This window comes from Limanda limanda, chromosome 7 (genome assembly GCF_963576545.1).
Source record: "Limanda limanda chromosome 7, fLimLim1.1, whole genome shotgun sequence".
Classification (NCBI taxonomy): Eukaryota; Metazoa; Chordata; class Actinopteri; order Pleuronectiformes; family Pleuronectidae; genus Limanda; species Limanda limanda.
In genome coordinates, this window is record NC_083642.1 from 23,765,961 (window position 1) to 23,788,471 (window position 22,511).

Consider the following 22,511-nt stretch of genomic DNA (forward strand, 5'->3'; position numbering starts at 1 on the left):
CTGCGTGAAGCCACATTTGTCTGCAGTGAAAACACGTCGCCTGAACGCTCCACTGTGCCTCAATCTGAGCTGTTGACTCTATGGTAATGATGCAAGTCAGGCTAAACATAACAAACCATTAGCATCCTCAGCATGCTGGCGACGGCGGTGGGAAGATGGCGATCTCACTTCAGCGCGAGCATGACGAACACTGGGAATGCAGATGAGTTTACAAGAGTGAAGCGCCTGCTGTAAATAAATCCAGGCCCAACGATGGAACAGCGAGTCACTATTATAAACATTTTTTTTTTCTACTCGGGTTGTGTTTCTTCAGACTTTTGGTTCGGACAGCAGCCGTTTTTCGATGCAGCAGAACAACAGTGTTATAGATATTCAGTAGCAATGCTTTGACCCCTAGTCATGTATCTCAACCATCATGTGACCTGCGATCATCATCCCGATAAAGGGAGGAACGAAAGAAGGACAGAAAGACGGTCTCAGACAGCTGCAGGCATGTGAAAGCAGGAAAAACAGACTAGCCCTCTGGGAAGGACATGAGTTCCCATCAAGAATGAAAACGATGAGGGAAAAGTATTAATACAGAGCATTCAGGGGAAAGAGGGAAAACAAGGTTGGGAAAGGTGGTAGAAAAAGGAAGAGGGGGAAGTGAGTGAAAGAAATCGATAGAGATCTGGTTCTGGTCTTTATCAGAGGAAACGAAGGGGGAACAGTGGCAGGGATACAAGGCCAGGGTTCACACTGTCACTGAGGCATGGCCATCTCTCTCTACCCCCCCCCCCCGCCCCCCCCTTTCTCTCCTCTTCCTCATATCTGTCTCAATCTTCTCTGCATCACTCAAATCACTTTCAGAACATTTCCAAAATTGAGAACGTGTTTATGTAAATTATGTAAAAGCCAAAGCTGTGTGTGTGTGTGTGTGTGTGTGTGTGTGTGTGTGTGTGTGTGTGTGTGTGTGTGTCTCACCCCCTCCCTCACTCCCTTTGACTCACTTTGTGTCTTTGTTCATTCAACTTAAACTTGCTGTTTTTTCTAGATGCCTTTGAAAGTCTGGTGGAAGGCAGACAATGTCCGCCACAGGCATTTTGGCAAAATTTATTTAAGCCTGCATAACACACACACAAACGCACACACACACACACACACGATCAAGCCCCGCACAATAACACAAATGAACATGCCAGCTTTCTCTTGTTCATTACAAGACAAAGTATCTCCATAAAGACTAATCAATCACACCACCCCTACAAAACTGCAAAGCTGTCAAGGGAATGTGTGTGTTTGCGGGTGTGTGTGAGCATGTGTGTGTGCATGTGCCAATTACCTTCGGTGTGAATGTGTAGCTTTAAGTTTATGTGTTGCTGTTTGCATGTGTTTAATTAGGTCTATACGTAATTCCCTCTGAAGGTTTGTGTGATTATTCCTTAGCATCTTTTCATTTGCATGGTTTTCACTGCAGGTGTCAATTTGCACATTGATAACATGTTAGAATGCTTAAAAAAATATTGGGACCTTTTTATGCTGATTTGGACAAGATGCAACAAATTGCAATAGGACAAAGAGGAATCCTGATGTTAAACATGTGGTTTAAACATCTGTCAAGCTTTTCCACAGATGAATAGTCCTAAAATAGATCAGATCCGTGTTGTTCAAATTAATACATGAAACAAACAATCATCTTTCCACCAGATTTTCTACCTTCAATGGACCACCAGCTGCTTTATCTCAGTGAACCACCCGCCTCCTAAAAGCATATCAGTGGGGAATGTGTGTGAAATCAGATTATATTTCACTGATTTATTTCATTTAGGCTACATGATTGACACCTGACTAATGTGAATGTGCTATTTTTATCTCAACGTGTGTTCTTCTTAAATCTCCTGTCAGCGGTGGAACTGAAGTTGTGCTTTTTCTAGTCTGCTTTTCATCAGGAGTCCGTGTGTGTGTGTGTGTGTGTGTGTGTGTGTGTGTGTGTGTGTGTGTGTGTGTGTGTGTGTGTGTGTGTGTGTGTGTGTGTGTGTGTGTGTGTGTGTGTGTGTGTGTGTGTGTGTGTGTGTGTGTGTGTGTGTGTGTGTGTGTGTGTGTGTGTGTGTGTGTCACGTAGTACCGGTAATACAGATGCTGTCGATTATCTCTCATACACATGTCACAGTCAGGGGAACCTCCTGATGCGTACATACCTATCACAGGCTTTTAATGACATGCCTATTACACCCCCCCCCCCTGCATACATACACACACACACACACACACACACACACACACACACACACACGGTATGTTCGTAAATCAGACGTGACATATCAGCATATCTGGGTGCCTGTACGAGACACTTTGATTAGGGTATGCTAATCTGACCTATAATTTACTTCCTGTCATTTCTCTGTCATCTGCACCCGCTGTCCCGCTCGTACGTTCACCCTCCCTCCCCCCCCTCCATGTTTATTCCAGTTCCCTTTGATTTACTCCCCATATTGGCTTGTCTCTTATTAGAAACTACTCTGCCAACGCTGTATACAAAGAAATCAATATTTAAAACATTAACAAACAGCTGTGCATTCATTCGAACCACGCTGAGATGCTAAATTGCTCGGGTGGACATCACGTCCAAAGAAATAATCAAAGCAGGAGTGTACAGAGGAGAACACCCCCCATCACAGGAGAATTCAGCGTGTTCCGATGAGATTAGATAACTTTTCAAAAAAGTCCTATAGGAGGGAGTTGAGGAAACTGAAGTTAATTTTTTCTAACGACGCCCATCAATTTCACACCATTTCTCACTCAATCTGTAGCGTCTTGGCTTAGCTTCAGAGCCATAAAACGTCTACTAAGTGCTGAGGGGATGGAAAGCCTCCCCCTTATTTAAGAATTAATGTTATTTTAAAGAAAGAGATTTAAAAGGTGTTAATGCTTGAGTTAATGGCGTTTCTCTCCTTCTATCCTCACCCCTCTCTGAACACCCCAGCCTCTGCAGATAGACGATAACTTCTGCGGCCAGGACTTCAACCAGCCTTTAGGGGGCACCACAGCCATCGAGGGGATCCCTCTTTACGTGGACAAGGACGACGGCATGACCTCCGTGGCGGCCTATGACTACCGCGGACACACTGTGGCGTTCACAGGCACTCGCAGCGGACACATAAAGAAGGTAGGTCTCCTGAAGTTTGTGTTTGTGTCTACATGCAGTGTGAAATCGCTATGGTGGTTGTGATGTAAAAACCTTGGAACTCTACTTCTGATGTCTCGTGGCTGTGTGGCTGGGGAAACTCTTAAAACATTTAACCAAGTTTGGGTCAAAACATTACTTTTTTGATAAGAATATCACGGCTAGAGGAACAATGCTGCTTTGCAGACACAGTTTAATAGGAATTTGTGTTATTTTTCATTGGGTCTTTTCTGGATTTTGACACCGGATGCTGCTTATACAGTACAGAGATATAAATTAATCAGTGAGTCAGTGAGAGAGATAGAGAAGGTGTGTGTGTGTGTTTTCTTGTACTCTACATTGTGAGGACCATATTGAGCATAGTCCGTGCAGAGTGATGACATTTCGGCCAAATCCTCACTTTGTCAAAGGCTTGTTTGAGGTTTAAGACTTGGTTTGGGAGTTAGTGTTGGAGTAAGGTTTAGGTTAGGGTTATGGTTAGCCATTTAGTTGTTGTGGTTAAGGTTAGGGTAAAGGGCTGGCCAATGCATTATGCCAATGAGTGTCCTCACTAAGATAGAAGTACAAAAATGTGTGTTTGTTGTTGTTGTGCATTGTAGAAAACCGTTTTCACTTTGGAACAATTTTGTGTAATATTGTGATGTGTTTTCAAAAGTCTTTTGTTTTGGTGTTAATGACAACTACTTTTGTCATCAGCTGTAAAAGTGCGTGTGTGTACTTGTGTGTGTGTGTGTTTTAACCGCTTCGTCATTAGATGCGCTCAAACACACTGAGACATGCAGGTTTGTGTGTGTGTGTGTGTGTGTGTGTGTGTGTGTGTGTGTGTGTGTGTGTGTGTGTGTGTGTGTGTGTGTGTGTGTGTGTGTGTGTGTGTGTGTGTGTGTGTGTGTGTGTGTGTGTGTGTGTGTGTGTGGAGTGGAGCTCATGCTGCTTGACAATCTGGAGCTGTGTGCATGTTATCTTGCTGAGTGTTGTGTGGTGGTCCACTCCCAGGGTCTGTCAAGAGCCAGGGAGGGTTTCTGAGTTGCCTGCAGGTGGGGGCGTGAAGATGATTTCTTATTTGTCCTCTGAGTACCTTAGCCGATAAGAATCCCAGTAATGAGTGTGTGTGTGTGCATGTATGTGTGCGTGTGTGTGTGTGTGTGTGTGTGTGTGGTCTGTGCTTAGTGTTGCAGCGGGTTTGTCAAAATCTAGCAGTAAGTAGTAATAGCAGTAATTTCCCGTCATGTTCAGCATAGACGCAGCATGGTGTCCCTTTGTGTGTGTGCCTGTGGGTTTACAGTAGGTGTGTGTGTGTGTGTGTGTGTGTGTGTGTGTGTGTGTGTGTGTGTGTGTGTGTGTGTGTGTGTGTGTGTGTGTGTGTGTGTGTGTGTGTGTGTGTGTGTGTGTGTGTGTGTGTGTGTGTGTGTGTGTGTGTGTGTGTGCACCTCAAGTACCCCTGTTGAGTAGACCGCATGGTGCGTGTGCCAATCAGCATCTCCTTCATCTGAGTTCCCACCGAGCCGCTGTGAGCTTGTTTCTTCTTCTATTTTTTTCCACCTCTTGCCTCAGCAGGGACACGCTGGAGTGTGTCCGTGTTCCAGATACTCCAATAAACAATCACCTGAGGATAAGAATCATAATTTAATTAATACATACATAATTTAAAATAATGAAATAAAAAAAGTTAGATGCATATTTTAATGTCATTGGCATTTAACTTTGAAAAGTTTCCAGAATGTTCTTTGAAGTCCACTATTTTTTTGCAGGTGCTTTTGTCCTTTGTTTCAAATGATCTCAATGAGTTTACATAGTACTTTCTGTCACGCTCTATAAAACTAAACTAAAAGGCATCTACATTATTCAGCTTAGTTTGAATATGACCACTCAGGATTTAGCTCTGTGTGTCTCTGTAGTCAGGGGAATGTGCTTTCTTACAAGCTATGATGATATGCACAACACACACACACCGGCACAGAGACACACACACGCCTCCTTATAGCTTCCTGTCTCTGGCGTTTTGCTAAGTCGACTGAAACCTAGTCCCCTAGTCCTTGCGCCTGACCCCTGGACTGTCTGTATGTGTGTGTTTGTGCAGACGGATGATTTGTGGGTGTGTTGAGCGTGTGGGGTCAGCAGATCCCGGATGATATCCCGCTGATCGGAATCCCATTTCCCCTCAGCCGGCCAGTCTTCCTGAAGGAAGGTGAACCCGGAGGTGGAGGCGGCCGGTGTCCTCACACAGATCAATGCAGATGCTGCAGCAACATGCAGGCGTCTGTGCGTGAGCAGGGAAATGGCGACACAGGGCAACAATTGCTATAAATCAGCAGTGACTCACACTGTTGTTTCTTTATGAGGCTTTTTTTCATTTGTCTGTGCCTGGTAACTCTTTCCTCTAAACCGAGAGTTGATTAGTTTGGTTGTAAATTCAATTTTTTCTCTCCAACCGAATTAGAGAACAAGTGTTAAACGGCTGAACTAGATTAGTGCAGAGTAAAACTCAGGACGGAGGAGGACGGGGGGGTAGAGTTAGGACGAGGAAAAAGAGAGAAAGATGCTGAGAGGGAGAGAGATGGTTCCGGGCTGTGTGGTTTTATTGCTTTTCATTGGGAGTTAAACCGTGCTCCTTGGCCTAATGAAATGTAAAGCTGCAGTGTATTGACGTCTACACAGGCGCCCGCTCACACTCATTAGAATTCATACAATGTGAACGTTGCTAAATGCGTGTTCGCCTGCGTGGACATGTCTCGACTGCTAGACTCCCTGTATCGATTGATCCATGAATATATAATCACCAGTGTAAATCTTAAACCTATCGACAGTCCGTTGAGCAAGTGTTGGCATCTCTGTGCTTCGTGAGAGAGATGGAGCTGGGACGTGCACCAGAGTTAATCCATGCTGCTTGACGTCAACATAATCACAATGCACACAGCATGGAGGGCCAAAATCCCTCCAACATTTCCATCCCTGTTGAGTTTGTTGAGTTTTCTGAGTAACATGTTTTATTAGCTGTCCTTGTCGGCTGCTGCAGTTCTTGGTTTTAAAATGTTCAACTTATCATTCTGTTGTAAAGTCTTTTCACGTTTTTTTTTACGTGGTGCAGTGGACGACATCTGATTAATATCCCTGAGTCAAAGTAATGGCTCTTTTTGGCCTTTGTTAATATACAGTTGTTATCAGAGAGAAGACAATAACAAAATACTGGCACTGAATACGCGGTGATCTGTGTATCAGACGCAACAATTAATCACTGAATTGATGAGTCCAATTTTATAATGAACAATTTTATATTAATGATAATGGATTAATCATCTCAGTTAGTTCTGCAATAGGAATGTGCCGCTTTGATAAATTAAAAAATTATTCAGCAGATTATGAAAATAATAGTTAATTGCAATTGAAACCTTTAGCACAGCGCATGTCTTAGAATGGATGGCCAATATGATATGTGGAATGGTTGATAAATAAAACGAAGTTTTCTTGGACCTATGATGTGCAATGGGAAACATTGCCCAAGCAGCAAGGTTCCGCCGATACGCTCGACCAATCATGAGTCAGTCTCAGGTGTCAATCATGACATTTTACCTTATTTTTACAAATAACTAATATAAACCTACAAAAACTGCATTAAAAAAACATTGCATACATCAGTGTGATAAGAACTGTCTGAAATTACAGAAACTATTGATGGGAATTACTTGTTTGACCTGTACTATGACTTCTCTACTAATATGGAGGAGGAGGTATATTTAAACTATTGATTAATATGATATGACCAAGACTGCAGCCACCAGGGAGCCATTGAGACGGTTTGGCGAGATTACAAGATAAAAGTTAAAACGTTATTGACAGTGCTTAAGATGCAGACGAGGAGTGGTTGAGGTACTTATTAGTTCTGTGAGCTGCCTTGTGCTCCGTTTACCAGACACATTCATAAAAAAAAGAAAAAAACCTCCTCAGATCTCGGTAAAACCTGGAAATCCTTTAATTCCCCTCATGTCGTCGCCTCTTTTGTCTACCGGGGAGAACAAGGCGCTCCTGCCACATCAGGGGAGAAGAAAAGAAACTCCTCGACAGCCTGTGGTATTTCCAGGTTTCAGAAACAAAGACAGACGGAGAGAGAGGGAGAGAGAGATTTACTCCGAGCGGTGTGAAGGTGTGTGTGTGTGGTTGGTTGGTTGGGAAAGGGGGGGGGGTGGTTTCTTGTAATTTCATCATTTCCCTGCTAGCAGCAAATCCAATTACTTTACCCATCGTTTCAATCTTGGAAGATAGCCTGAGTGACAGGATTGGAGTACAGCACTACCGAGCTAACCGTGCCAACAGGTTGATTGACACGACGCTGGCACTTCATTGCCTGGAGACAAGGAGACAAGGAGACGAGTAAGACTGGGGACACTCGAGGCTTCTCAGAGCTGCAGAGGTGAAACAGGAGTTCACCTGCTCCTGCCATGTCATTCGCCCCTCCCACTCCCACTCCGATTATCCAACGCAAGATGTTCCACTTGTTTCACTGAGAGTTTTTCACAGACCTGACACACAGTATATTTCCTCATCCACCTACCCCCAACCTTTACTGCTTTGTGTATTGTATGATAATCTCCCACCATATTCTAACACTATATAAAGGAAACCTCACCAAAGGTAGAGTTCCCATCGAAATACCATTTGAATATCTGGTGGAAGCCCAGAGAGGTCAGATTATCAAGTTACTCACAATCATTAGTTGAAAGCTCTAAAATGAATTGGTCTAGCTAACTGTATGTGAAGTAGATGAACTTGCTCCATGTCAACTAGTCAAGTAGTAAAATGTTACAAACACGGTTCAGTGTTACAACAGTGGTAGTGAATAATACAGTAACTAGTGGAAGTATATAACATAAATATGTCAGTTGAAGTGTATATAATATAGTATGTCATGTAAGTGGTAGTTTAAACTATAGTACATAATGTCAGTTGTAGTATATAAAATGGTATATGACAGTGGTAGTTTATAAAATGGTATACCATGTCAGTGATGGTGTGTATACATAACGTCAGTGGTAGTATTTCAAATGGTATATAATGGCAGTGGTATTGTTTATAAAATAGTAGCTACATAATTCCAGTTGTGTTGTATGTCATATGATACGTTATGCCACTCATAGTTTAAATCACCGCATAGTTTCACTGTTAGTGTATAGATATAGTATATAATGTCAGTGGTAGTAGGCCTATATAATATGATGTTAGTTTCAGTTCATATAAAGTTATAAAGAGTATTTCATATTGTTTATTTAAACATTTACTTGAGTGAATGAGCTAAGTTCTTATTCCATCATTGAATGATTTTCTTTCTTTCTGTATCTGTCTTTGCTATTTTAACAGAACAACTGATAGAAGCCTGAAGAGACAGAACCATCCAGTATTTGACACAGAAAGCAATTATTACAGAAACGTCAGTAAGACTGACAATATTTTTTGAATGCCTGTGAATCAATTTGAGTTTCCTCATATGAAGCTTATGATCCATTGGAGGGGCTGTGCCCGCGGGTCGGGAAACCACTTGTCGAAGCAGTGCATCAATCTCCTCAATTCCCAGGATCCGGCCAATGAGAGCGCCTCAGATCTCCTCCTGGGGTTTCAGATGGTCGTGCGAGTATTGGCTCTGCAAGCTAAGCAGTATTACTTTCTGTCAGAATGATTAAGACTAATCAGGAAACATGGGATGGGAGGTAATTTAGCATGTGAATGCTAATTAGCAGTAGCATTTAGACTGGCAGATGATGATTGAAGCAGCGCATCGGCTGCTCAGCCTGGTTAAATGGCAAAAACACCAAGCTGGAGATGATTGATAATGTTGGGCCGGGCCGCTGTCTGTTTTGTGTGTGAGCGACTGAAGTGTCTCTCCTCTCCGATACAAACTCATAATGAGCAGATGAGCACAACACCTGCACACACTAATTCCGTCTTTATCTCATTAACTAGAAGTTAGTGGAATAATGTCTTATCGGTTTCCTCAGAATACACAACAGGCTTTTCTGAGGCCTTGTGCGAGATTGGTGTCATTTATACATGGATGGAGCTTCCTGCCAGAGTGACTCCCGAAGGCTCTGAGCACACACACACACACACACACACATACACACACACACACACACACACGCACACGCACACACGGTATGCACATGCTCAAATGTGTGATCTGAAAGTTTACACCGTGTACATGTGTGCAGACTGTACAGCATCTAGGTAATAATACACATCCATATGTTTATGGAGCAGTGTTTTTTGCAGGTGTGTGTGAGTCTAAATATATATGAATGTGTGAGAAAAGCTGTAGTGAGAGGCTGTTGAGGGAAGTCTACTGTGTAAATCATGCAGAGATAATATTTCTGCTGTGAGCGTTGCTAGTGTTTGACTGAATTATCCTCCTGTTCTCTCTACGAGAGAGAGAGAGAGAGAGAGAGACTGACTGATGATCATATATAAAGTAAGACTTAAGGTGTTTTATATCAACATTTATAACAACTTTATATGTATGTATTGGGTTTTTTTATTCAACCAGAGAAAACTATCATTTACATTAACATATTTTTTAGAAGAGAGACCTGACTGAGTAGGCAGCCAAATACTGCTACAATAAAAACAATACAAACAAACACAGCTGTTAAACATCACATTACAATTCCTCAATATTTACCCTCACTGACAATTTCATGTCCTTCTGTAGATTACTTCAGGAAGAGAGGGCAGCTTATTTGTAATCTTTTTCGGGTAAGAAGAACCAACCCAAGGAGAGTTTTATATATTAAAGCCAGCCAATGTAAACATTTGCAGACATCATTAGCAGCAACATACAATGTACTGTGATGGGCAAGATTTCCACAACCAGTAATACAATACAATTCTCACTGGTGCATTCATAAAAATCAGATCACAATAATTCAGTGAAGGTGAAAAAAAGTTTTAAATACAGGTTTTATAGATGGGTTTTTTAAACATAAACCTTCATGTTTCATATTCATGCAGATTTAAGCCGTACATCCGAAGAAGATGTACTGGCTTAATAAATACAAAATAAAATAAATAAATGCAAAAAGTCTCATAGCTTTGGTTCGAGTCTTGATTTTTAAAAACTCATTTTACACAACACTACTGCACTTAACACAGTGGCTGATGCTCAGAGAGTGAGTCATATACCATCACTGTGTCCTTGAGCAAGACACTGAACCCCAGCGGTAGCTCGCTGTCATCCCTGTGTCACTGAGCAAATGAGAGGCAAATTGTAAATCATTTAAAGTTTCAAGGCGCATTATGAATGCAGGCTTTAGCCTACGGTATAGTGAGCCTACATTAATGCAGGCCGTGTTAGTCTTATACCGTTTGTTTGTCTTCAGCATTAAAGACACATTTTCAAGTTTTATTTTTCAAATTATAATCAACTGCTGCACATGAAAAGTTACTGTTTTCTTTTTAGCTCCTCTTCATCACCCACTGCCACCCATTGATAAACCATTGCTGGCTGCTGTGAGATTTCACAACACTGTACATTGGATGAGAGTTTTAATGGAGATCGGATTTTTTTGACAGCTTTCCCATCTATTGCAAAAAAAGGAAAGATAATGGACAGGACTTTATATCGTATCTGATATGGTCTATTAAAAATGCTTGAATGTTCCCCATCACTGATACAGCAGGTAGGTTTTTAAGGGACCGAAATAGATCCAGAATATGTAAAGCATGATGTTATATCATCAGATTTTCTAACATCTCCATCTGAAGCACATGTGATTAGTTTTCTTTTGAAGAAATCGCAGCACTTCTTCCTTTCTTTGTTACTGTCAGAGTTATACCATGCAGAAAATTAATGCATCAGAGTGAACATGATTCAGTGAGGCTGTACGTCAGACTGACTTCCACACGTTAAAATGTCTCCTCTGTGCTCATTTGAATTTGAAGTCCCCAGCTGTTGCGTATTAAAGAATGAGAAAAACGGACAGTAGTACTGGAAAAAGCCTCGAAGCCTTCTTTTCAAAGTCAGCACAGTGTCAGGTGAGGATGGACCGATGCAGAAATAGTCCTTCTTTAGTGCCTGTGAATGTAAAAAAAGCGGGCTCATGCCACCTCCGGGACAGGGGCTGACATGATACTGTGCCGCATCACTTTTTCACTGCTGCTAATGTGCCTTTGTGGTTGTGGGTTCAATTCCCAGGTGGGCTATAACTTCATACACTACCCCCTGTGTCCTTGAGCAGGGCATTATCTCAGCGGTCCCTCCGGAGGAATATGGCTCGGTGTTAATGGATGGATGACGTGCACGGGGAGCTAGATGGATATATTAGTGAGCTAATGAATCTTTGATAAGTGGGAAGGCTTTGTGTGTGTCGAGAGACAAAGTAAAGATCACGGCTAAACCTGTCGACTGGGAGACGACTTTAGTTCAAATAAAAAAGTCTCTGACATTGGTGTCGCTGTCAAAGATGTACTGGAATGTACTCTCACAGCACTGTAGCAAATCCTATCGAAAACCAACGCCATTTCTTTTATTTTATATTTAATCATTAAATGAAGAGTAGACTATCCATGCAAGAATATCCATGTTCTTGTCATGTTTAATAACTCAGAGCTGCTGTTTGTTTTAGGAGCAATTTGAATTCACCAAATTATCATAACAGTGTTATCACACACACACAGTGAGCTATTGACAGTAGTTTTCACAGGTTGAGTAATCAACCAGATCTTTACATGTAAAGCTGGGAGGTTTGCCTCGTAGTTTTATTCACTGACAGGTATCAAATTTGAATTAACTGATAATCAACAATGTAGCCAATACATGAGCAAAATTTCCATTCATTTGTCGCCATGCTTCCAACCATCCATCAACCAAAATTTGACATTCATTCTGCTTTTAGCTCTGTTTTGGTCTCCACCAAATTCTAAGGGAAATCGATACAATATTTACCAGCCTTTTATCAACTTGGCCTCTCTGCTGATATGATAGGTGAATAGAGAGGACACACAGTTTGTTCTTTTTAAATTGAACTGAGGTAGATGAGAATCGTAGTATTGAGACTGTAAGACATCTTTTTAATGAAGACCTGCAGGTGCAGCAACCTCCTTTGCCCCATCATTCATCCATAGATACAGCACAGATGATACTGTAGATGACATAGATGCTGATGGCTATTAAAAAGGCTTCTTTTGCATTAGTTAGTTGTAAATATTATTGTATAGTATATTTCCGACTCTCCATGATCCACTGTCTACACCGTGTACCAGGAAGGGCTTCCCCTTCTATGATGTAATCCACATCTGCCACAGTATGAATATTGAGCATTTTTTGATGACAAAATGAAAACGTGCAATGAGTCAAACTCAGCAAACCCACGTGGACGTCACCAGCCCAAACACTGAGTCTGAACATCCCACTGTTAGGACGTGCACCGCCATGAGTGCAGACAAACAACAGACACACACACACATATGCAGACGCTCAGCCACAGCCAGCGATGCAGTCAGACAGCTGTTGTGCTGATGACCGGTGTCAGGTGCCAGCGGCCTGATTCGAGCTGGCTAACCTCCCCACATCACAACATGTGTCTGCACAGATACAGGAGGTGATGGGCAGACATGTGTCTCCGAGTCTGGCGTGCATCTGGAGAACAACTGGCGTGTTGGGGGTCGCTGTGCGTCTGGCAATGTCGGCGTGTGTGCATCTGTTTGTGTGTATACAGGTCTCTTTATGAATTGTGCTATGATGTAGGTTCTAGGTAGAGATGTAGCTGTGTGTGTGTGTTGGTGTATGTGTGTGTGTGTGTGTGTGTGTGTGTGTGTTTGTGTTTGTGAACAATCTTCAGAATTAACCTCACGGGAAAGATTCTGCCTCAACGTGGGTTTCTGTCTGATTGAAAGAGTCATTTCATTGTGATTGTGCATGTATCTCTTACGTCTCTTTCACATCTTGGGAAATGCGTGTGAGTGCATGTGTGTATGCACATTTGATTAGAGGACACATGCAGGAAGGAATACAGACTTTGTGTGTGCGTGTGTGTGTGTGTGTAATATGACGGCACAGGGTATATTTTACATTTGTTTGTGTGCAAAGTGTGTGTATGCATCTCTGAGACACACTGAGCCTTAGATTATAGGTAATCTGACAGTGTGAGTGTGTGTGTGTGTGTGTGTGTGTGTGTCTATGTGTGTATGAGCGAGGCCATCTTCATCAGTGTGTGCACTGTTTAGTGTAGGAGGAAGTGTGTGTTTACACATTACAGCAGCTGTGCTTTCTTCATGTAGAATGGGAGCTGCCACTACACTCACACATACACAACACACACACACACACACACAAACACACACACACACACACTGGTGCCACTGGTGCCAGTAGAGATTCTTTGTGTGTGTTTGCTGCAGCAGGGAAGAGAAAGGGGGCAGCTGCAGTGTAAAGCCTTCATCAACTGCTTCTCTAGACTGCCCCATCTGTCTGTCCATTAATACACTCACACCCACACACTAATGCATATACATGGTCCTTCTGTTGTCTGAGCAGACACACATGGCGTGCTTCATACTTCACACCGGGCTCTGTCAGGACAATGATGTGTATCCTCTGATGTCTTAAGTGAGAGTGTGTGTCTGACACTATGTAACGCCAATGGCGGTAAAAACGATACAATCTAGCAAATAGAGGAATTGTGTTGTAAAGTTGACATGAAATGAATTGTCCCTGGAGCTTTACTAGAGGGATAAACATAGAAAATTCTAAAGATTTAACTGTATTTGCTGTTTTGAAGATGGTGGAAGAGAGCGCCAAACTTTCCAAATAGATTGAGGCAGACTGTGATAGCCACAGGATGTGACTCATACCATATTTGTACACGTCAAACCATTCAGGGTGGAATCAATCTTCTCTCATGTATGTTTCCCCTTAGTTTGTCACCTTAATGTACAAAGGAAGACGCGCATGCAGGCCCATATATACTCAGCTCCAACCTGATTATTATGCCTGTCCCAGCCCACATCTTCACCACTAAAGTGGATGTGTTCTTGTGCTGCCATTAGCCGACAACACATGACACACCTCAGCCATTTCACCTAATACTGCAGCAAAGCAGTCACAGCTGTGTATTCCACAAGTCACCATGGTCTGCTGCTCCACACCAGCCTGTTGGGTTGAGCGACAATTGTGCATGAGTATTATTATTTTTTCTTATCAATAGAAGGTTGTGGCAGAATCTCTATTATCACATACTAATAACAACATTTTCATTATAGAACCACTAGTCATTATATTGCAAATTTGACAGTGTCAAGATAAAGACGTATATTAAAGGGGAAGCACAAACAACACATGTCCATCCATCATCAGACAATCAGAGAGAAACCTTCAAACATAATTACATGTTATGTGTCTGTTATGTGCAGCTGACCTATGCACATCTACATGAACTGAATGTAAAGTATTTATCAATTGTAGGCACTCCTCTTTGTCCATGAATGTGTGTGTGTGTGTGTTTGTGTGACACTGTAATGCTGTGAGGCCGACCTTGGTTTTTCCAGTGTATGTTTTAGTGAAAGGCTGCTTGACTCTTAGACACAATAAAGTCATAGCTCAACACCCGTAAGTTTATGAGAGAGAGACACTGGGAGTCAAGGAGATGGAAAAATAGGAAGAGTGAGAGCGTTGTCCTTGATGATGTATATGCCTTTGATTGGCCGTCTCTCAAGGAGTGTCCTGATTTCTGATTCGGACACTTTGGACATTGTGATTGCAGCGAGAACATCTAATGTCTCAAGTGGCCTCTGCAATCAGGGACAATGACCCTTCACTCCATGGACTCTCTCACACAAAATCTCACACAAACACTCACACAAACACTCAGATATGCTTACTTACATAATGTTTAACAAGCAACAGCAGTTTTTTGTTTCCCTGCGTTTTGGCTGAATCTCTGCTCTCAAAGATTACTTGTCTCAGTTGATTCATTGGATACAGGGGAAAAAACAATGAATTTCTTGTTTTTCTCTCAAATCTTTCTACTTACATTATTCTATCAATCCCTGACGTCGATGTGACCCAGTGTTGATTTTTGAGTGAGAGTATGTGATGCTGTTGGGCTAAATACACAAATCAGCACTATTACACATCAGTGATATTTGGGCGCCTTTGTAATTTCCTGACTGCCAATGCTTGTCTCCTCTTTGTTAACTTTTCCGAACAAGCAGTTATCGACATAGTGAACCTTGCTTTGGGACAAACCACAGCTACTTTTAATAGAACACAGTTGCGAGTCTTTCTCTGCGAGAGGAGCACCTCTCTCTGTCAGAGAGGCTGTGAACTGTGTGACACACAGAAGCTGCTCTCACACACACACACACACACACATTCTGCAACCCTAAATGTTTTACATCAACCAGAAGAGCTGCATGTGAAAATCAAATTTGAAGCAGACATTAATCAGACTTTACTCCCATATCTCCCTAGTACAAAGTCCATGTAATGTCCTTTTGAGCCGATGGGTGAATAGAGCCACTCATTGTCTGGAGAATTCACAGTGAGTGAGTGGGCGAGTTGATGACGCTTCTATCATTTCTCCTGCCCACCCCCCTCTCCCAAACCGAATAGAATCTTAGGTGAAAACCTAATGGACGGTCCGAAACATGCTGACACCAGGCAGAATATATATACGTCACAATGACGTCATGAATATGTTAACTGGCGTATTGCGGTTCCACATCAATTTTCAACCATGGCCGTATTGTGCCCATTGACCCTACATGGTTAACCCACATAGTCGGTTGCAACCCACTCTTTTTTACCATTCTTTTACTGATTCATACTCTGCCTTCCTGTGATATAACTCGTCTGGTACAAAATCAATGCATTGATTGTCTGGATGCCTGTTGGAAGAAACAGAGTTTGTTTCATGAAGTAAAGAGACAAACGGAAAAACAGACAGACCAACAGATGAGCAAATAGTGGAACTAGAGAGACAAGCACATACAGGTTGACAGTGAGAGAATGGAGGGACGACAGAAACCCAACCAGTGCTGGTGTTCAACCATCTGCTGTGTGTGTGTGTGTGCACCTGTTCCATTGTATCTGGAGACACCGGAGAGAATGACTTAGATTACTAAGACTGATATCAAAGTCACACTCTAGGATACGCTCCAAGTGCTAGCCCTGCGAACTCTCTCTCTCTCTCTCTCACACACACACACACACACACACACACACACACACACACACACACACACACACACACACACACACACACACACACACACACACACACACACACACACTGACACTCCCTGTTTCTGTTTCTGCAGCCTGTTGGTTATCATTGAGTAGCATACAAAGCATCCAGATGAAAGACAGGCGACCGTTGCGTCATGTGTGTGCATATATTTTGTCTGTGTGCATGTGTGTGTGCAAGTGTGTGTGTGCATGTGCGTGTGTGCATGTGCGTGGGTATCTTCTCTAATTGAAGTGTACAGTGTCTTGGCAGGCTGCCTGATGTTGCGGAGTCATATGGAGGGACAATAGACAAAGAGAATGGCAGAGAAATGGAGACAGAATAAAGGAGAAGAGTAGAGGGGGGTAGAGGAGAATGGGAATGAGCTGATGATGGAAAGAATTAGACCATAACAACAGGACTAATGCAGTTAGTCTGTCCCAGTGGATCATAATGCAGCAATATTACATTTCTATCTACATTTCTATCATTACGTATCACGCTATATAAATGGAGTCATGTTTTTATATCTTTGAGCCTTTTTATTACAGCAACAATTCAAGAGGTGCGCTACATCTCCTCAATGTCACATGTTTTATGGTATCTACACCAAATTGTGACACTTTGCAATAGTGCCATATATATTTTATTAGTCCCTGTTTTAAATAGACCAATGGATGTCCACGCAGCTGTCACTGGATAACAGTTATACTGAAGACTTGTACCTATAATGATTATCAGACAAGCTCGGGAGTTATAAGGGTCCTCTATTTTAGTGGATTTATGAATTCCCATTTTGAAACCTTTATTGTCGTGTTCAAATTGCTGAACATATCAGCAGCTAAACTAGGATACTTTCTCACAGCCCCTCCTCATGTTATTATCACTCCATCTCTCCCTCCTGGGAGGCAACACCTCAGATCTTCTTAATATTCAAAGGCAGAAACATTCACATTGTGATCTGTTATCATTACTTTTTTTGAATAAAATAATTATTTATTCACTTTTAAAGTGAGACATTTTATTACTCCTCTTCTCTCGGCATTGTACATTGATCTCCTCCACATCTCGTTTCTGTATGTTTCTTGCCTCTCTCTTCATCTCTCTCTCGTTTTATTTTGTAATAAAACAGGAATTTTACGTACACAGACAAGGAGCAAAAATGAGCAACTGTGGTTGAAGCTAAACAGCATTGAACCAGAACCATCAGCTGATGAGCCAGAGTGGTGAGTTTAATCCATCAGATTACAGCAGATTACAATGCACCGGGGACGGCTGAATGGAAGATTATAGCGGAGAGATTATGGATAGAATAATGGTTGGGAGAGATAGAAGTTAAAGCATCTAGGATAGATAAAGGGATTGGTATTTGAACGTGTTTGCTGATTCGCACTTGTTCTCTTGTTGAAGCATTGGCTCAACTGTTCTTATCACAAATGAACAAGACAAGACCAGGATCTGACCTGCTACTCTTTGTGTTAACTCCATTTCGATTATTGGTTCTGTGCTGTGATGTTCTACCAGGTGTATGCATGTACCATATAATGGATGAGATAAATTATACACAATGTGTAACAATACTGCTCTAAAATTATGAATTCACATTATAGTGTCAAGCTCCTCATTCATTTAAATCGGCAAATTCCTGATCCTTCACTGGCAAATTTCTGCTGCCTCTGGGAAGTTACTAAGCAATTAATGACATTTACCATTCAGTATATCATTATGTACTAATTGCTTTTATCATTATTTATTTTAAAGTACAGTAAACAAATACGTTCTCCATAATAGTCTTTATAATCGGCTGTTGTCGTTTTCAAGAATGATTAAGGAGATATTTCTTGTCAATGCACAGGTGCAATGAGATTTTGTGCCGAGCAGGGCTGTATTAAATAACACACACAAGTTGAGACTATAAGTAAAGGATAAAACATGACATTTTATGTAAAGAGTGATGGAAATAGAGAAAGTGTTGACAGTACTTAAATCAGTGACGAATCCAAATAAAGTGACTAATCTGAATAAAGGGACATTACATGAATATCATGAATAAAAAATGACCCATTTGAACATTCTCTGATTTGAAAACTCTATGGGCAGGAACTCAATTTTAGTCAATCACTTTTACAAGAATATTTTCATTTGACTAATTTATGATTTGCTCCAACTGTTGTTAAGTTAAGTTAAGTTACGTTTTGGGGCAAACATGACAAGTTAAAGCCAGAGGAAAAAGTCTGTTCAGTCTCATTCAAAGTGCAATCGTAGGTTGACCTTCTGCACTCTGAACCAGTGGCGTGACATTTAATCCATGAGCCAGTCAGGCCAGCGGTAAATGGGACCATGAGACCTTTGGGACTTCTGACCATGTTAGTGGACCACGAGGCCTCCTGCGTCCGAGCACCACAACATATGACTTCTTCCCCACCCTGTTAAGAAGAAGGTTCCCCGAGGAGCCCTCGGCCAAGGCAGTGGAACAGTTTAGTGTGGTAATAACTTCTCTACTATGGTTTGCCGGAGAAACCTGAAGAAGCTGTTTCTGATACTCGGGCATGTAATACCCTTTTGAGGCCATAATGTACATGCAGAGGATACAGCAGAGGCAGCCTTATATCTCAGCACTTATTCGTATTAATAATGGTAATTTATGGTTAATTAAACAATGGTAAAGTTAAACGATTTTTCTCAGGGGACCACGGTTGCTACCGCAAGGACCCATCAGTGTCCAAAGGGCCAGGAGGGTTCAGAGGGTTTGTGTGTGAGAGACAGCTGAGGGGCAGACGAGGATGGAGGACATCTCTGAATGGTGGATGACCTGGTGGTTTTGGGGGGTTCAGTTTCAGTATTGATTTAAAAAATGTCCGCCCTCGTTTGATTAGATGACATGACACAGAGACAGTTGATTTTATGAAGACATTGGCTTTGGAAGGTCCAACACAGATTGAATCACTGATTGGTGTTATGAGCCATGATCAACCAATAAATACAGAATTTGGCAACTAAAACGAAAATTGTCTTTGTAATATATCTCAATTTATCTGATAAAAGGGTTATTATTTATATTCTGAAGAGGAGCTGCTAGCTTACGTACATTCTTGTAAATATTTGATGGTGTTTCAGACATACAGTGCATATGCAGAACAGTGTTGCTCACTGGAAAACACAGTGGAGAGGCTGCATCAGAAGAACAGACTGGGCAAGAGTGGAAGAGGAGGGAGCAGAGACAGGCGTGAGAGAGAGAGAGGGGAGAGATTAGAGATGAGAGGGCTCTCCACATCCTCCTGCATCAGTCCAAACAGCCTGCACACCAGCCAAGAGTCTCACTGTCTCCCTCTTTCTGTGTCTTTCTCCCTCCCTCTCTCTCTCACTCTGCCAGATAGATGACAGAATGTGGAGCGAGGGATTAGAAAGGAGAGATGCAGGAGGACAGAGGGAAAAAATGCAAAATGTGTGGGTCTTAACTATTGGAGATGGTTTTGCTGCTTGTGTAAGCATTCATGGGCGTGCATACCATATCTATTATCGATTATCTTGCTAATGGTTGTATCCAATTTTTTTTTGGTGAAGAACACAAACATTTTTTTGTTTTTTTATATTTATATTATAATGTATATTAATGAGTAGCATGATTAGCTTTTCATTGAACAACTGTCACTTTTTCACATGAACTATCAGAGCTAAGTGAGCCAGTTGATCACCATCTTGATGATCAATCTTTTACCCAGAATCCCCTGCCAGGTAATCCAAGGAGAGCTGGCCCTAAAAAAGAGCTTACTTTGTGGTAAAGGCCACTACTGAATGTGCTTGTCTTTGCATATATACTGTACCTTATGTATTCGCTCTGCAGCCCTATTATGATTACAAATTGCTTAAGGATAGCAGACTTTATATTGAACACCCCTCCCCCCTGCTCTGTAAGTATTTTATTATCGGAGCCAGCACAGCACAAGCACAGAGGACATGTTGCCTCGAATACTGGGTATCAAGCAGAATTGGAGCCCATGGGGGACATTGGGTGTGTTTGTATATACACACTATATATTGCCGTTGTTTTTTTCCTCAACTTTATTGTTTATTTGGATTGAACCAGCAATCTGCAGCATTGCTCCCAGGTCAGCCATCTATCACTTGTTTACTTCTGTGAAGGAGAAAGAAAAAGGAGCAGTTTGAAACATTTAAGAATCGTCAGTCAGCCTGAGGCTGCGAGCCTGCAGGCCGAGTTCAAAAGGCAAAAAGCTTCACTTGTGGAGCTTGTGGGGAGCTGCGTACAGCGGGGTCAGAGGTCAACAGAGAGGAAGTTTAATAAAGAAAGAAAGGGAGGGCAAGAGGGGCGTTTGATTGATTGTTTCCTGTCTGGACCTCAAGTCTGCTCTCATAATTTTCTACTGCCCAGCTGTGTCTCAAATGGTTGTTTATTAGGAAATATGTCTCTGCAGTGTGTAAAATATAAGAATTACGAAACAGCAGATGAATGATTTAACTTATTTAACCGGGGTTTAAAATATTTACTATGAAATCATCAATATGTTTAATAACCTGAAACAGTCGTAAAAATTCAGATTAAATCATTCAAAACAGAAAGGACAAAACTGAACATGTCGTTTTTCTCATGTGTGGGTCTGTGTGTGCCTGTTTGTGTATGTGCATTTGGGGTCACCCTTGGTCGTCCTCTTTTTCCTTTTCTTTTTAATTTTCTCCTCCAGGGTAAAGCAGCTATTCAACATGTTACACACACACACACACACACACACACACACACACACACACACACACACACACACACACACACACACACACACACACACACACACACACACACACACACACACACACACACACACACACACACACACACACACACACACACACACACACACACACACACACACACACACACACACACAAAAAGTCTCCCACAGCGGCTCAGAGAAAGGAACAAAAAAGGCAAAAGACAAAAAGATCAAATTATCAGCTACATTTAATTAACCGCAAGTAGACAGACACAATAACAGAACCGAATCCAGATTGTCTGTCCGCGAAAGAGAGAGAGAGAATTGAGTCGGACTGAAGCTCTCTCCATCCTCTCCCTCATTCCTTTGCAGCAGGGAGCGTTTCTTTTTCTTTTTTCTTTTGAAGCCATTGCTGCAGAGTGAAGTGATGACAGCTTATCGGATTAGGGATCTCTGGATAATAAATACCCTTGTTTGATTTCTCCACCCATACTCCTTAAACATGATTACTGCTTACTGTTACCACCAGCATCACATTATAGCACAGTGCGCGGCAGCACCGACATTTGCATAATGGTTATAAAGATGGAAAGAAGTGTTGTCTGCAGAGGGGATGGATGCTGAGCAATGCATTGAGCTGTCACTCCCCCTCCATCTCTCTCTTTCTTTATCCTTTCTCTTCCTGTTCTGTCTTGACCTTGTTACCACTCGCTATGAAAACACATGGAGCAGCTGACTCTGCCTGTGTAAGAGCTGCGCTGGCTGTGCTTGTATACAACCACCTCCAAAATGACTTCAACAATACCTTTAAAAAATGCTGAATAATTTACATTTATTATTACTTTTGATTTATAACCTTTGGCTGCAGTTATAGCACACATGTAGCCACAGGTGTGACTGTGCCATCTGAATCTCAAGCTGACACACACACACACACAAATCTGCTCCGTCCATTAGTTAATGAAAAAAATGAACAGATATACGGACAGACTTCCCTCCACTTGTAATGCAGCTTCAAAGTGGTCAGTGACAGATCAGCGTAAGTTTGCATCATCATTCAATCATTTAATTAAAATGCAAAGATGTCAAAATAAATCTCTTTGCATCGAGTTAGAGGAGGAACGGATACAGCATCTAGGGAAAACTGGTTGCCGTCTTCTGGGCTGCTCCTCCCCCATTAGCCTGGGCTGACTTTAATGTATCCGTTTTAGATAAATGTGAAAAAGCTCTTTTGGTTAACAAACTATTTTTAAGTGTTCTTATGTCTGCGCTAACTTAATTGAGAGTGTAATGTGGTTCTGAAGTCTAAGTTGACTGTGTTACTTCAGTTTTAAGAATCTCTCAGTAAAACTTCCATTCCCATCAAATCAATAATCACATGAATAGTTCTGATTCTGAACTTGTTGTATATGGATC

General features: G+C 41.8%; 1 protein-coding gene across 1 annotated transcript in view; it reads left to right on the forward strand.

Moving 5' to 3' along the window:
- Window positions 1-22,511, forward strand: part of LOC133005651 (plexin-A1-like) — a 216,688-nt gene that overhangs the window by 23,706 nt on the left and 170,471 nt on the right. The window contains exon 2 of the mRNA XM_061075400.1: window positions 2,963-3,145. Coding sequence (XP_060931383.1) covers window positions 2,963-3,145 — 183 coding nt within the window. The remainder of the gene's footprint in view (window positions 1-2,962; window positions 3,146-22,511) is intronic.